Source organism: Aquarana catesbeiana, linkage group LG01 (genome assembly GCF_042186555.1).
Source record: "Aquarana catesbeiana isolate 2022-GZ linkage group LG01, ASM4218655v1, whole genome shotgun sequence".
Classification (NCBI taxonomy): Eukaryota; Metazoa; Chordata; class Amphibia; order Anura; family Ranidae; genus Aquarana; species Aquarana catesbeiana.
Window position 1 is genome coordinate 323411741 of NC_133324.1, and position 13873 is coordinate 323425613.

The following is a 13873-nucleotide window of genomic DNA, read 5'->3' on the forward strand; positions in this document are numbered from 1 at the left end:
TGTAAACCCAAATCAACAGAGAAAGGCAACCGGATGGCAGGGGTGGCATGGTTAGTTCAAATATGTTTTGTTTCTTTTATTTTTTTACTTTTTAATCACTTTTTTTTATTTGTATTTATTTGTAGCTTGTCGTTTACTTTTTTTTTTATTTTTGTATAATTTTCTTATTTTTAATATTATTTTTCTTATTCTTTACATTTTTAATTTTTTTTTTTATTTTATTAATTTAATTATTACTGTATTTCTTATTTTTATTTTTTTTATCAATTTTTTTTTCACTTAACTTTATTGCTATCACACAGGAGGAAACAATTCCCTGTGTGATAGCAATTGGAGGTGACAGGTTCTCTTTATTGACCCTGTCACTTCCAAAACAGGAGTCCAGGATCGCAGCTGAGCACAGCTCTCCCCTCTCACTATTTTCATGGCAGCAGCAACAGGAGACAGCAGAGAGGTACACTGTATGGCACAGCAGGGAGATGGATGGTGAAAGCAGCCATCAGAGGCCAGGCAGGCCGGCCGGCCGGGCGGCCGGCCGCGGTGCACCATCGCGGGGCAGCGGCGTAGGAAAGACCGGGGATCGTGGAGGCTTCGTAGGCCGCACAAGGCCTCGGCCACGACGGGCAGTTTCAGCGGCCTGGCAAGCCACCGGACCATACCAGGCCTGTGGATGGGCAGGCAGGAGGACGAAGGGGACCCGCAGCCAAGCCAGGAACGGAGGAAAGGCTCAGGAGAGGAAGATTCGGCCAGCAGTGACGTCATTCGGGCCCCGTTCGTAAGTAGGGGTCGTTCGTAAGTCGGATGTTCGTAAGTCGGGGACCCCCTGTAATTGGTTTCCAATCTCTGGCAAGGGTCAGCTGGGGATTAGCGGAGATGAATAGACCAGCAAACAAATTGCTTTGGTCCACAATAGATCTATAGAGATCTTCGGTGGAAAACAGCGAATAAAAATCAAGTGACGTAAAATCAACTGTTTCCACCTGAATTCCGGGTTGACCAGTGAATGAGGGAAGTACGGGTGCTGCAGAAGTGGTGGGTTCCCAATTAGGATTGGCGAATGCAGCAGGAAGGGCACTATGGGCTTGATGGGTCTGTGTTTGTCTTCTTGGTGGCAGTGGGACACTACTCGTGCTTGCCACCTCGCCAGCTTGAACTGCACTTATGGGACTCGCCCCGTCATCAAGTGTTACTGCAGCGCTGGATGTATGACCAGGATGTACTAGGCTGCTGTTGCTTGCTAGTTCACCAGAAGGAATAGCGGCGCTAGCACTGGCTCTCTGCTCCATACAAGGGACCTGCGGTTCTTGCACCTCAATGACAGCAGAAGAAGATTGGGGTCTGGTACGCCTGACCTTGGCAGGGATCACAATTCCGTTGTCAGAGCTATCTTTCAGGGTGCTGCTGCTGTCTACAGGTTCGTATTCTGTGCCTGAATCTGACAGATGAGGGACTTCCTCTTCACTATCTGTCATGCTCAGAAACGTGTAGGCCTCTTTACTAGTATACCTTCAATTTGACATTTTGGTCTCTAAATTTACTGGTACACTAGTGGGACTCACAGGCTCCTGACTGTTAGGGACTGATTCAAACGCCACCAAAAAACTGTTAGCGTTCGCAGGGATCAGGCCTGACTCTGTGAACACTGCAGTTATTCGCTTCGTTTTGTGTTTTGTAAGTGACAGTGATCGATTGATACTGCACTTGGGTGGGCTGGGGTGGGCGGAGGAGCTAAAAGTTCAAAAGTTCAATATAGTAAAACACTGTGTTATAGAGTTATCCTTTTGAAGTAAGTCCCCTGCATGCAGATTAGGACAGTAGTGTAAATACAGCTTAGAATCAGTCCATGCATGCAGGTTAGTGCAGTGGTAAAATCTTAGCTTCTAATTCTCATAGAGCTTGATGCTTTTCCTCAAGGTGGTAAACCATCACCAAAACACTGTGTGACTAGCCCCTTATGTGTGTATGCTTACCAGAGGTAAGAATCAAAAGGCCTTTAATCTCCTTCACTGCACTGCTCAGCTCCTTAGCCATCGCCGATCTTAATCCTCCAGGTTCATGATGTGTAAATACCATAGTGAACAACCATATAAGGATATAGAAGGAGGCTCTTCATAGTGTTAAACTGTTTATTAGTATAATACAATCCCACCTTGATACAAGTTGTGCTTACAATGTTAAAATAGAAAAACAGCCTGTCATGTGAATAGCGTCAACTCACCGCTGGTCGGAGTTTTCAAATCGTCCCGCCTACCTCGATGAGTCCCGGGATGATGCTGCCTGACTGAAGCTGTGAGTCGTGTTGGCATGCACTGACGCGTTTCATCATTACATCTTCAGAGGGCGTGGCCACGTAACACGACTCTGCATCTTAAGCAGCCCCATAGGCGAAGTCCTCTGATGCCGTCAGCACGCGCATCATCTGAAGGATATTACGCCCCTTTGTTAGTAGCAAGAGGCGGGCTAGTCAGATGTGGTCATGCGCATCATCCAATAAACAAACCCGCCCCTCTGTCAGTTTTGTGAAGCCGGCCTGCAGCGTGCCATCCACCCTGCATGGGTCGCGGTCTTGTCGGCTCCATATATCTGGGCTACTCTCACCCGTAACAAACAAACCTGCCCCTCTGTAAGTTTTATGAAGCCAGCCTGCAGCGTCCCATCCGCCCTGCATGGATCACTGTCTGTCGGCCCCATTTATCTGGGCTGTTCATTTATCTGGCCTTATCTGGGCTGCTCATACCCGTAAATATGCAATATCTAATATATAAAATATTTATATAAAATTTTTAAAACTTTAATAAGCCATCGTTTACTGAGTATAAGAAGGGGGTACGAGCCCAATAAATCTAAGAAACCCTAAAATTAAAATTATTAGCTGGAAATCACTTTGGTGGTCAATGGTTATCTGCTGTTAGATGTTCTAGTGGTACATTCATTATTATCTGTACCTACTATCATAATAATAGCTACTAACAAAGGGGCGTAATATCCTTCAGATGACGCGCGTGCTGACGGCATCGGAGGACTCCGCCTATGGGCTCCTTAAGATGCAGAGTCGTGTTGCGTGGCCACGCCCTCTGAAGATGTAATGACGAAACGCGTCAGTGTGTGACCACGCGACTCACAGCTTCAGTCAGGCAGCATCATCCCGGGACTCATCGAGGTAGGCGGGACGATTTGAAAACTCCGACCAGCGGTGAGCTGACGCTATTGACGTGACCAGCTGTTTTTCTATTTTAACATTGTAAGCACAACTTGTATCAAGGGGGGATTGTATTATACTAATAAGCAGTTTAACATTATGAAGCGCCTCCTTCTATATCCTTACATGGTTGTTCCCTATGGTATATACATCATGAAACTGGAGGATTAAGATCGGTGATGGCTAAGGAGCTGAGCAGTGCAGTGAAGGAGATTAAAGGCCTTTTGATTCTTACCCCTGGTAAGCATACACAGATAAGGGGCTGGTCACGCGGTGTTTTGGTGATGGTTTACCATTTTGCGGAAAAGCATCAAGCTCTATGAGAATTAGAAGCTGAGATTTTACCACTGCACTAACCTGCATGCATGGACTGATTCTAAGCTGTATTTACACTACTGCTCTCATCTGCATGCAGGAGACTTACTTCAAAAGGATAACTCTATAACACAGTGTTTTACTATATTGAGCTTTTGAACTTTGGGATTATTGTATATGATTTGATGAACTGCCTTGGATTTTATAATTATTGAACCTTGGCAAGGTTCATTGCGGTTTTGGTTTTAGAGTATTTTTCTTAAGCCACTGTTTATTTTATTTTAATGAACCGTATGGTTAATTATGACTGCAAATTAATGGTTAGTCATAGGTACACATAACATTATTTGAATGCGCTGTTAATACTTTCTTCTCCTAAGAGGGTATATTTATCTTAATAGTGTTTTATTATTATAACAGCAGCTATTAGTATACTGAAAAATTCTTTCCATTTTGAGCGCTAGGGTCAGAGTTCTTGTTGACATCTTTGTATTATCATTGTTCCCTGCTGTGGTGTGGTGGCGGGTCCTGTGCCTTCACTTCCGGTTTCTCTGACTCAACCCCGCAGCTCTGAAGGTGGATGACAGGCGACTTGTATGAGAGCTGTGAGTATGAGGGGGGAGGGGAGAGGGGGGTCATCTAATGTAAAGGGGGGCTCTGATCTGATGGTGACATCTAATGTAAAGGGGGGCTCTGATCTGATGGTGACATTTAATGTAAAGGGGGCTCTGATCTGATGGTGATATCTAATGTAAAGGGTGGCTCTGATCTCATGGTGACATCTAAGGTAAAGGAGGACTCTGATGGTGACATCTAATGCAAAGGAGGACTCTGATCTGATGGTGACATCTAATGCAAAGGAGGACTCTGATCTGATGGTGACATCTAATGTAAAGGGGGGCTCTGATGGTGACCTGTAATGTAAATGGGGACTCTGATGAGGACATCTAATGTAAATGGGGACTCTGGTGGTGACATCTAATGTAAAAGAGGACTCTGATCTGATGGTGACATTTAATGTAAAGGGGGGTTCTAATGGTGACATCTAATGTAAAGGATGACTCTCATGGGGACATCTAATGTTAAGGAGGGCTCTGATGGTGACATCTAATGTAAAGGGGGGCTCTCATGGTGACATCTAATGTAAATAGGGGGCTCTGATGGTGACATCTAATGTAAAGGAGGACTCTGGGACACCTGATGTATAGGGGGACTCTAATGAGGACACCTGATGTATAGAGGGATGCTGATTGGGACGCCTGCTGTAAAGGCAGCTTAGATTGGAACATCTGATGTAAAAGGGGCTCTGATGAGGACTCCTTATGTTAAGTGGTTTTGTTTTCCTTTACTCGAAATGTGCATGTGATTGGCCTACTGTGATGGGCACAGTGAGGCTGCATGTGATGGGCACAGTGAGGCTGCATACGATTGGCAGTTTTATCTAGCAGTAATGATACATAATCACCTGATAAATGTCTGTTTACAGTCCTGCATTACTAACAGTTTAATTTTTCAGTTTGTTTGCACCCCCCAAAAACTTTGAGCAACAGCCGCCACTGATACCTAATTATTTGATCATTCTTTATTTTTCGTAATAATCATATTATTGAGCTCCAAGGCCTTGTTGGGCCTTATTCTGCAGTACTGGGCTGCATGCTGGATATTCACTGCTGTATGCTGCAATTATGCAATAAAACTAGCTGTTAAAATGACCTTGCACATTATAGTCTAATTGTATAATAGACTTTAAATTTATCAACTTCTTTGTACTGTAACATGTATGGCCATATTAAAGACGATTTGACAGGATTATTCAGTTGGATTGAAACATGTATGGCTAGCTTAAGGTACTTGGCATTTAATCCTCTATTTCCTTGTTGCAGGTGCGCTCTTCTATACCAGTGCATCGGATTTGCGCCGTGGAGCGAGTGGATGAGAATGCATTTCAGCAGCCAAATATGATGCAAATCATTACCCAAGATGCTGAGACACAAGGTTGCCACATTATGTATATACAGTGCAAGGTGAGCACCAATAGCCAAGGCTATATATTACATGTACCATTTTAAAAAGAAGATTATGGAAAAACTGTAAATATTAGGGTGAAAATTGCATTCTTTATTTTAATTTTTTTTTTTTTACAAAATATTTTCTTTTTATATAGAATGTTAATGAACTGAATCAGTGGCTTTCTGCCCTGCGTAAAGTCAGTCTGTGCAACCAGAATTTGTTGCCAACATATCACCAAGGAGCCTATCGTAATTCACATTGGACTTGCTGCCTGCAATCTGACCGAACAGGTAATATAGCCACAGTACAATATGCTTGTGACCATAACTAACGCCATGTTGTATAATCAAACATTATCTTGCTCTACAGTACAGAGCACATGTAGAGTCTTAATACACCATGGGTTTTTAGGCATTTACCTTCAGGTAATTGGATAATGGCAGTGCTTTAGAGGATACGCCCCATAGGCACCTCCCCTATAACCTTACCCAACTCTTGAGTCGGTTTTATGGTAGTGTCTGAAGGTGATGGACCTTTCTCCCTCAGAGAGAAAACTATCCTTGGCCTAACTAGTTTTATTATTTTTCTTTCTTATTTTATCTTATGATCCCCAAATCAAGCCCTTACTGTTTTCTAATGTTAGCATAAAAGCAGCTTAAAATGCCAGCATCTACTGACATCTGCCACTCCATAGAGGAGACTGAAGGGTCCGACCAGGTCCGCCTGAAAAACTGACAAGCGGACCTGATCAGACAGCTCATGTGAAAGGGCCCTAAATCTGTGTGTTTTTAGAATGATCTACAGAAGGGATGGCTGCAGACAGGTACAACTTTTGTAGGAGAGTTTTGCCATGTACACACGAGCGGAATTTCCAACAAAAAGACTTAGATAGAGAACATGTTCTATATTTTTCCGACGGAACAAATTACTATTGGGAAAAACGCTCGTCTGTATGCTGTTCTGACACACCAAAAACGACGCATGCTCTGAAGCAAGTACAAGACGGAAGCTATTAGCTACTGGCTATTGAACTTCTGTTTTCTAGTCGTACGTGTTGTACGTCACCGCGTTCTGGACGGTCAGAATTTGGTGTGACCATGTGTATGCAAGACAGCTTGAGCGGAACTCCGTCGGAAAAACCTTCAGAGTTTATTCCGACGGCAAAACCGATCGTGTGTACAGGGCATTAGTTTCATCTCTGCGTATCACTGGGAGCTAGTCACTTCACTGGGTGTATGTAAGGCTTTTTCATCCACTTCAATAGAGCCATCTTTGTCCAGGGCCCAAAAACAACCATGCCTCTTTCCTATTCCCATTTCTCAACTGGAGTAAGAACCCAATATGCAGTCCTAGAGGATGCAAGCACAGAAGGAAATGAAGAAGATATTGAAGCAGTATTGGAGGAAGCTGCATAAGATTTTTCTCCCTCAGTCACTATGCTGAAGAGGGAGCTTCATGCAACATAAATGCTAATTTCTTCTGTCCACAAAAGCCTTGGCACTGTGCAACCTGACTCTCCTCTGTCCTTCCATTTCCTTTGGGTGCAAAGAGACTGTCAAAATACCGCAAAACATTCCCTTTTCATGAACAGATAGAATATGCAGTATATGAGGACTGGGTCACTCCCAAAAGAACTTTCATTCCACCCAAATTGTTTACTGAACTCTATCAAATGAAAAAGAGTTCAGAAAGTGGTCTATTCCTGTAGATGATCCTGCCATCTCTGTCCTAAACAAACATCTCATTGTTCCTATTGAAGCTGTTCCTTCTTTCAAAGATTCTGCAGATAGAAAGTTTGAGAGGCTCCTAAAGGATATATTTAATCTTGTAGGCACAGTCCTGCAATCGGCTCTCTGTATTTCAGGGTCGTGTTCTTTACACAGCAATTATAGCGATTGCCTTCTGCTCTACTTTTCTGTGCAGATGCCTTAGTAAATCTCAAGTGACAAATTTTCAGAGTGGCTTAAAGCTCGTTTGGCTGTACGTCTCCTATGGATCACAGGAGTGCAATCCGTTTTGCACCCCTGTGACCCCTTTTCAGCAGAGAGCGCGCTGAAGTCCGCTCTCTACTGACGTCACAGAAGTGAGTCCAGGGCCCGCGTCATAATGAAAATGGAAGACTGGATCGGCCAGGTCCTTGGACCGACACCTGGCTCAGTCTCCCCGCGAGCTGCTGAGAGCCTGAGCAGGCTGCTCTGCCCCCTCCACAGCCCAGCGCTCCAGTGAATGAGGAAGAGGCAGAGCAGAAAGCCGCTGAGTGACAGTCTGCAGCTCTCTGTTCCTGGGAGCTGTGAGAACCGAGTGATCGGCGGTGTTCGATCATTTGGTTCTTAGTGCAGAGGCGCGGGGGGACAGATGCAGCATCATACCAATGCTGCATCCATCCAGGTAAGTATGATTCTGGGACAAACTCGATTCCCATATTTCTCTTAAATCTCTATTCACATGCTTAGAATCTTATGGCTAAAGGTTTGGACAGCTGAAGCTGCCTGCAAAGGCGTTTCACACATATGCCTTTCCAAGGAAGATATGTGTTTGGTGGGGCACATGACCAATTCATCAAAAAGGTCACAGGCAGAAAGGTTTCCTTGCACAGCCCGATGGACCCAAAATCGCCCTTCTCAGGAGCCCCTAGCTCCTGTAAACGTGAATCACCTGTCCGCTCTAACCAAGCTGCAACTTCAAAATCTAAGTTCAGCCCTTCTTCTTGACACAAGGCTTAGCCCACCGTGGCCACCAAGCCTTCCCCAAAACCCTCTTCACAATGAAGTGGTGCCCTCACTCCTAAGAGTGTGGGGGGGGGGGGGGCGGGGAGAGTGTGGTGGAAATGTCTGTTACAGTTTGCCTCTCTCTGGGTCACAAATGTCCCAGACCTGTGGGGTTCAGTCTGTGGTTTCAAATGTAAAAAGATGGTGTTCCAAACTCTACCACCTCACTGCTTTCTTCTTTTAAATCAATCAAACACTGCTCGAGGACAGTTAAATTTGCAGAATACCCTGAGACACCTCTTGTCCCAGGAAGTCGTTGTGCCAGAACTGCCACAAGACAGGTTCAAATGATTCTGCTCAAACCTGTTCACAGTACCAAAACCCAATGAGGGTAATCGTCCTATTCTGGATTTAAAATTCCTCTGCTAATGCCTTAAAATTCCAGAATTTCACATGGAATCCGCAAGATCAGTAATTGCTTCTTTGAGACAACCATATACAGCATATGGTATCTGTGGACATCCAAGATACCTACCTCCATGTACCTATTTACCTACCTCATCAGAACTTTCTGCACTTCGCATTGGCAGGCAACCACTTCCAGTTTGTTGAACTGCCCTTTGGCCTATGGAACTCAGGGTATTCAAGTCACGGGCTATCTAGATCACCTTCTTCTGAAAGATTCATTTTCCTTCCAGCTATCCGAAAATGTCAACAGAACAATTCAAATGCTCCTGGATTTCGGCTGGGTGATCAATTTCAACAGATCTGCTCTCCAGCCTTTCCTTAATCTGAAATACTTGGGTCTGGTCCCATTCCAAGCAAAAGTCTTTCTGAAAATAAAGTGCTGAAAGAGTGCTGCAGAATTGAGAACCAAGAGACCTCCCATATTGAGATTCTCCATGAGAGTTCAAGCATTAATGGTAGCCTCTTTCAAAGCAGTACCATTCACCTAGTTTCATTCCAGAGCTCTCCAAGAAAACATCTTGTCAACCTGGATAAAGCAGGCTCCTTCTTTTCAATTGCCCATACTCCTGTCCAGTAATGCAGAGAATCTCCCCTATCTTGGTTGATCACCACCCCAACCCCATCAGTGGGTAAACCATTCCTTCCCTATCACTGGAAAGTTATAACAGCAGATGCAAGTCTTTCAGGCTGGGGTGGAACGTTCCAATACCAGACAGTCCAAGGTACATGGTAACTGAGGGAAGCTAAGCTCCCCATCAACATCTTCAAGCTCAGAATAGTCAGGATGGTTCTGCAGCACTGGGCCCTCTTCTAAAGGGGCACCCAGTCAGGGTGTAGTCAGGCAATGTCCGTGGCAGTAACTTACATCAACTATCAGTGGGGCACCAGAAGTCTGAAGACTTGAAGGAAGGGAATCAGATCCTCTTTTGGACAGAGAATCACTGTTCAGCAGTCGCTGTGGTCCACATCTCAGGAGCGGACAAAGGATTATCTCAGATGCAACACCTAATCAAGCGGAATGGGCCCTTCATCCAGATATCTTCAATCTGATATGCCCAAAATAGTGGATTTTGGATGTGTACATCCTAGCCTCAAGATTTAACAACAAACTATCTCTGTTGCCAGAACCAGGGATCCTCTAGCTCTAGCCTCAGGTACCTCAATAATCCCCTAGTCTCAGTTCAGGCTAGTTTATGCCTTTGCTCCAGCACAAATCCTACTTTGACTTTTCAAGAGAATAGAGCAAAAGAGGAAAATGGTGATTCTAACTGTACCGAACTGGCACAAAAAACCTGGTACACAAACATATTCAGACTTCTAAAAGAAAACCCATGGCCTCTTCCCAGCAGACCAGATTTGATATCTCACTGTCCTCTCCATCTTGCTTTTCAGCCTGTGACTTTAATGGCATGGCTGTTGGAACTCCAGTATTAAAGGATAGAGGGGTTTTTGAGTCTGTGATTTCTACCTTGCTAAAAGCAAGAAAGGCCTCTTCTAGGAAGATATGATCTCACACCAGGAATTTTTATTTGTCTGCTGTGAAAACGGGCACATCCATCCCAGAGATTATTCTGTACCTCGTGTTCTGGCCTTCCTACAATCAGGTCTTGACAATTAGAACTAGGTACTCTTAAAGATCAGGTCTCGGCCTTGCCAATTTTTTTTCAAAGGCCTCTAACTTCACTCTCCCTTGCCGCACCCTGTTCTTCCTTGTGATCTGAGCTTTGTTCTGTCTGCCCTGCAGAAACCCTTTGAACTTATCCATGATATTCCTCTAGAGCTGGGGTGTCCAAACTATGGCCCTCCAGTTGTTCAGGAACTACAATTTCCATCATGCCTAGTCATGTCTGTGAATATCAGAGTTTTACAATGTCTCATGGAATATGTAGTTCTGCAACAGCTGGAGGGCCGTAGTTTGGAGATCCCTGCTCTAGAGGATCTATCATGCAAAGTGCCCTTTTTGCCCCTTTCCTGTAAAGAGCCTTTCCTCAAAATTCCCAATGACAAGGTTGTCTTATATCCAAGGTCATAAGGTGGTCTCAGCATTCTACCCTAAAAGGGACACTCCTGCTTCAAAGTCCACCATTGCATAATGTACTGTATACAAAAACTGTTTGCAAGTGCTTACATTCTCAATGAGAAATCTCCTTCTGTACTTTAATTTGCCCATTCCACCAGAGCAGTGAGAGTTTCCTGGGCATTTCAGTACCAAGCCCCTTTAGCTCAGTTGTGTAAGGCTGCAACCTGGTCTTCTGTTCATAGTTTCTCAAAGTCTAACCAGGTGGACTGCCAATCTTCTGGTGACACAGCTTTTGGCCGCAAGGCTGTCGAAGTGGCTCTCTGAGGTCAGCTCTTCTGACCATTGTTGGGCCTGTTGGCAAGGGTTATGTTTGCCTCATTATTGCCCACCCTTCCTGTTTATTGCTTGGGGACATTTCATGGTGTATGAATACTCTGCCTGTGTACTGTATGATTAGGATGAGAGGAGTTTTGACTTGCCTGTACATTCCATATTTTGGAGTACAGTACAGGACACCTTCACTTTCATTCCTTAGTTTACTGTGTGTTGCTTGTTACAAACTGAGAACTCACAAAGTGGGGAGGGGTTACAGGGAAGGCACTCGGTCAGCATGTCCTCTAAAGCTTTGCCAATGTCCAATCACCTGAAGGTACTTATAACCCATGGTGTATGAATTCTCTGCCTGTATTCTGTACTGCTCTCCAAGATATGGAATTTGCAGGCAAGTCAAAATTCCTCTTTTTTTGTGTGTCTTACAGTTCGTGGTTGTAGCCGGACACATTTAGCTGTGACATTGGGAGACTGGAGTGATCCTTTGGATCCAGATGCTGAGGCTCAGGTGTTATATCGGCATCTTCTATTGGTCAAGGACATGCTCAGGTTTGCAAATGGTTCTTCTTAGTTTTTGTTGATATGTGGTTGCCTCCCTAACATTTAGCCGTATGAAGTAACCATTTACGATATCTTCATATTTTAAACCACTGGCCTCAGCATATGATATCCCTACTTTTTAACAGGAACAAGTACCTGGATGGGGCAGATGGTGTGGCCACAGGGAAAGCAGAATCAAGAGGTCCTACCGAGAAAGGATTTGAAGGTTCAGTATTACTGCTGAGGAAATTGTGACCATTGTGAAATTGTATAACATGACCAGTTTAGCAATTTATTTTTCATTTTTTCCTCCTTCAGGCTTGATTGCTTCATCTGCAGCAAGACGTTTGCTAACTATCATTGAGGACTTGCAAAGAGCACACCAGGTCTTTGAACGTAGGGAAAGGGAAGAGGCTCCTAATCATAGTAACTGTATTTAAAACAGAAATGATGACAGCCTACACATCCAGACATATCCAATTCTTTTTATTGCTATACACATATGGCCATTTTTCAGACTTTTGTATTTTTTGTTCCAAAGGTAAAAAAAATAAAGCCAACAAAACTGTTCACTACCTCATTTATTTATCTCCAATTAGGAAAGCCATTTATTTCCCGAAGGATGTGATGTCAGCAGTTTCACACTTTTTGGTCCATAAAGATCTGAGTTGAGCTTGCTTTAAATAGCAATATCTATCACAGAATAACCCTTTTTTAGCTTTTTATAGAATCTATGTACAGCTGCCCTAGCTCAGTGTTTCTCAATTCCAGTCCTCAAGGCGCACTAACAGGTCATGTTTTCAGGATTTCCCTCAGATGAAACGGCTGTGGTAATTCCTAAAACAGGGAAACTGATCAAATAACTTGTGCAAAATAATGGCAAGCCTGAAAACATTACCTGTTGGTGTGCCTTGAGGACTGGAATTGAGAAACACTGAGCTAGGGCAGCTGATCTTTCATGGTGGTGACCCGTAACATTAAAAAAAAACTTGTCTCAAAGTTAGTTTCAAGACCACTTCCAATGATTCTACATTCAAATAGCAGTGCATATATTTAGCATATTAATTAGAAAATCTTTGCAACCATTCAGAATTAAGTCTATGGACAACCTAAAGGTCTGTGTTGGCAAGTTTTCGACTTGTGCCAATGGCAACAGTTTGACATCATTTTAAGACACTTTGGAGATCATTGACAAGCACATTTGATAGTAGCCTTTGATCTGTTTCAATAGGGTTTTGCACTCCTATAGACTTGAGTGGCAATGGAAAACCCATTTGAAGTGAAGAAAAGCCTGTTAAGACAGGCCCCTAAAGAAAGCCCAACTCCAGGATATTCGCAACCCCCCTCCCACCCAACTCTAAATAACTGCTGGTATGGAAAAGAAAACTATCCATATTCCTATTAACTTACCTCAAGTAATAGTCGCAGAACTATCTTTCTCTCCTTTTCTGTTTACTCTTGGGGTTTTTCTTTGGGTATCCACATCACTGCCTACACAGTGTGGACATCTATTGGTGAAGGTGACCCTTGCAGTGGCCGGGTCCTCTCTTATGGGCTCTAGAGGCAGGAGAACTCACAAGGTGGTGAGGGGACTACTACCCAAAAAGATAATGAGCAGGGAAAAATTTTTGATCTCCAAGACAGTATGGCTTAAGAAGAGGTGTTTGGTATCAAGACTGAGAAGTAAGGTAATTGATGCAGACTGTGCTATTTAAATTTTATTTTTGCCTAGAGTTGGGCAATTTTGACAGATGTAAGAATTTACAGTAGCATGGCAGTGAACAACCCTTGTGCAATGTTTAATATCTGTAAATATATATTTATCAGCCTCAAAGGGGTGGGCAATCCTTGTGCTGTAAATTAATCTGGGCACCTCAGTTTTTTTTTTTTTTTTTTTTCAGGGACACTTCTCTATATGCATGGTTTCCAATTGTCATATACAAGAGCACACATGTAGAAACATTCTGATCAAATGATGATAAAAACAAGGTTTACATGAGATTTAACTAAAGTGTATTTTGAGAAAAAAAATCCTTAATAGGGCAGCATTGGCTCATTTTGTTAAGCACTGCGCAAACTGTTGGCGCTATATATATCCTCAAAGTAAGAAAAGTTGCGCTACATTAAATATTTCTTATGTAAGAAATAGTGTGAACCAATACCATACAGAAAACCAGGACACACCCGAATCAAGAGTGAATCCTGACCATCCTAAACTCCTTCAGGTGATGTATACATAGATGAATTGTGAAATAAACAAAATAGCGACAGCTGAAAAAAAAA

At 43.4% G+C, this 13873-nt stretch overlaps 1 protein-coding gene across 2 annotated transcripts in view; it reads left to right on the top strand.

Moving 5' to 3' along the window:
• Positions 1-12160, top strand: part of RASAL1 (RAS protein activator like 1) — a 181679-nt gene extending 169519 nt beyond the window's left edge. For both annotated transcript variants that reach the window (XM_073630463.1, XM_073630472.1), the window contains 5 exons: positions 5398-5538; positions 5679-5814; positions 11479-11599; positions 11737-11816; positions 11909-12160. In XM_073630463.1, the coding sequence (XP_073486564.1) occupies positions 5398-5538; positions 5679-5814; positions 11479-11599; positions 11737-11816; positions 11909-12030 (600 nt within the window). In that variant the 3' untranslated portion in view covers positions 12031-12160. The remainder of the gene's footprint in view (positions 1-5397; positions 5539-5678; positions 5815-11478; positions 11600-11736; positions 11817-11908) is intronic.
• Positions 12161-13873: the final 1713 nt, after the last annotated feature.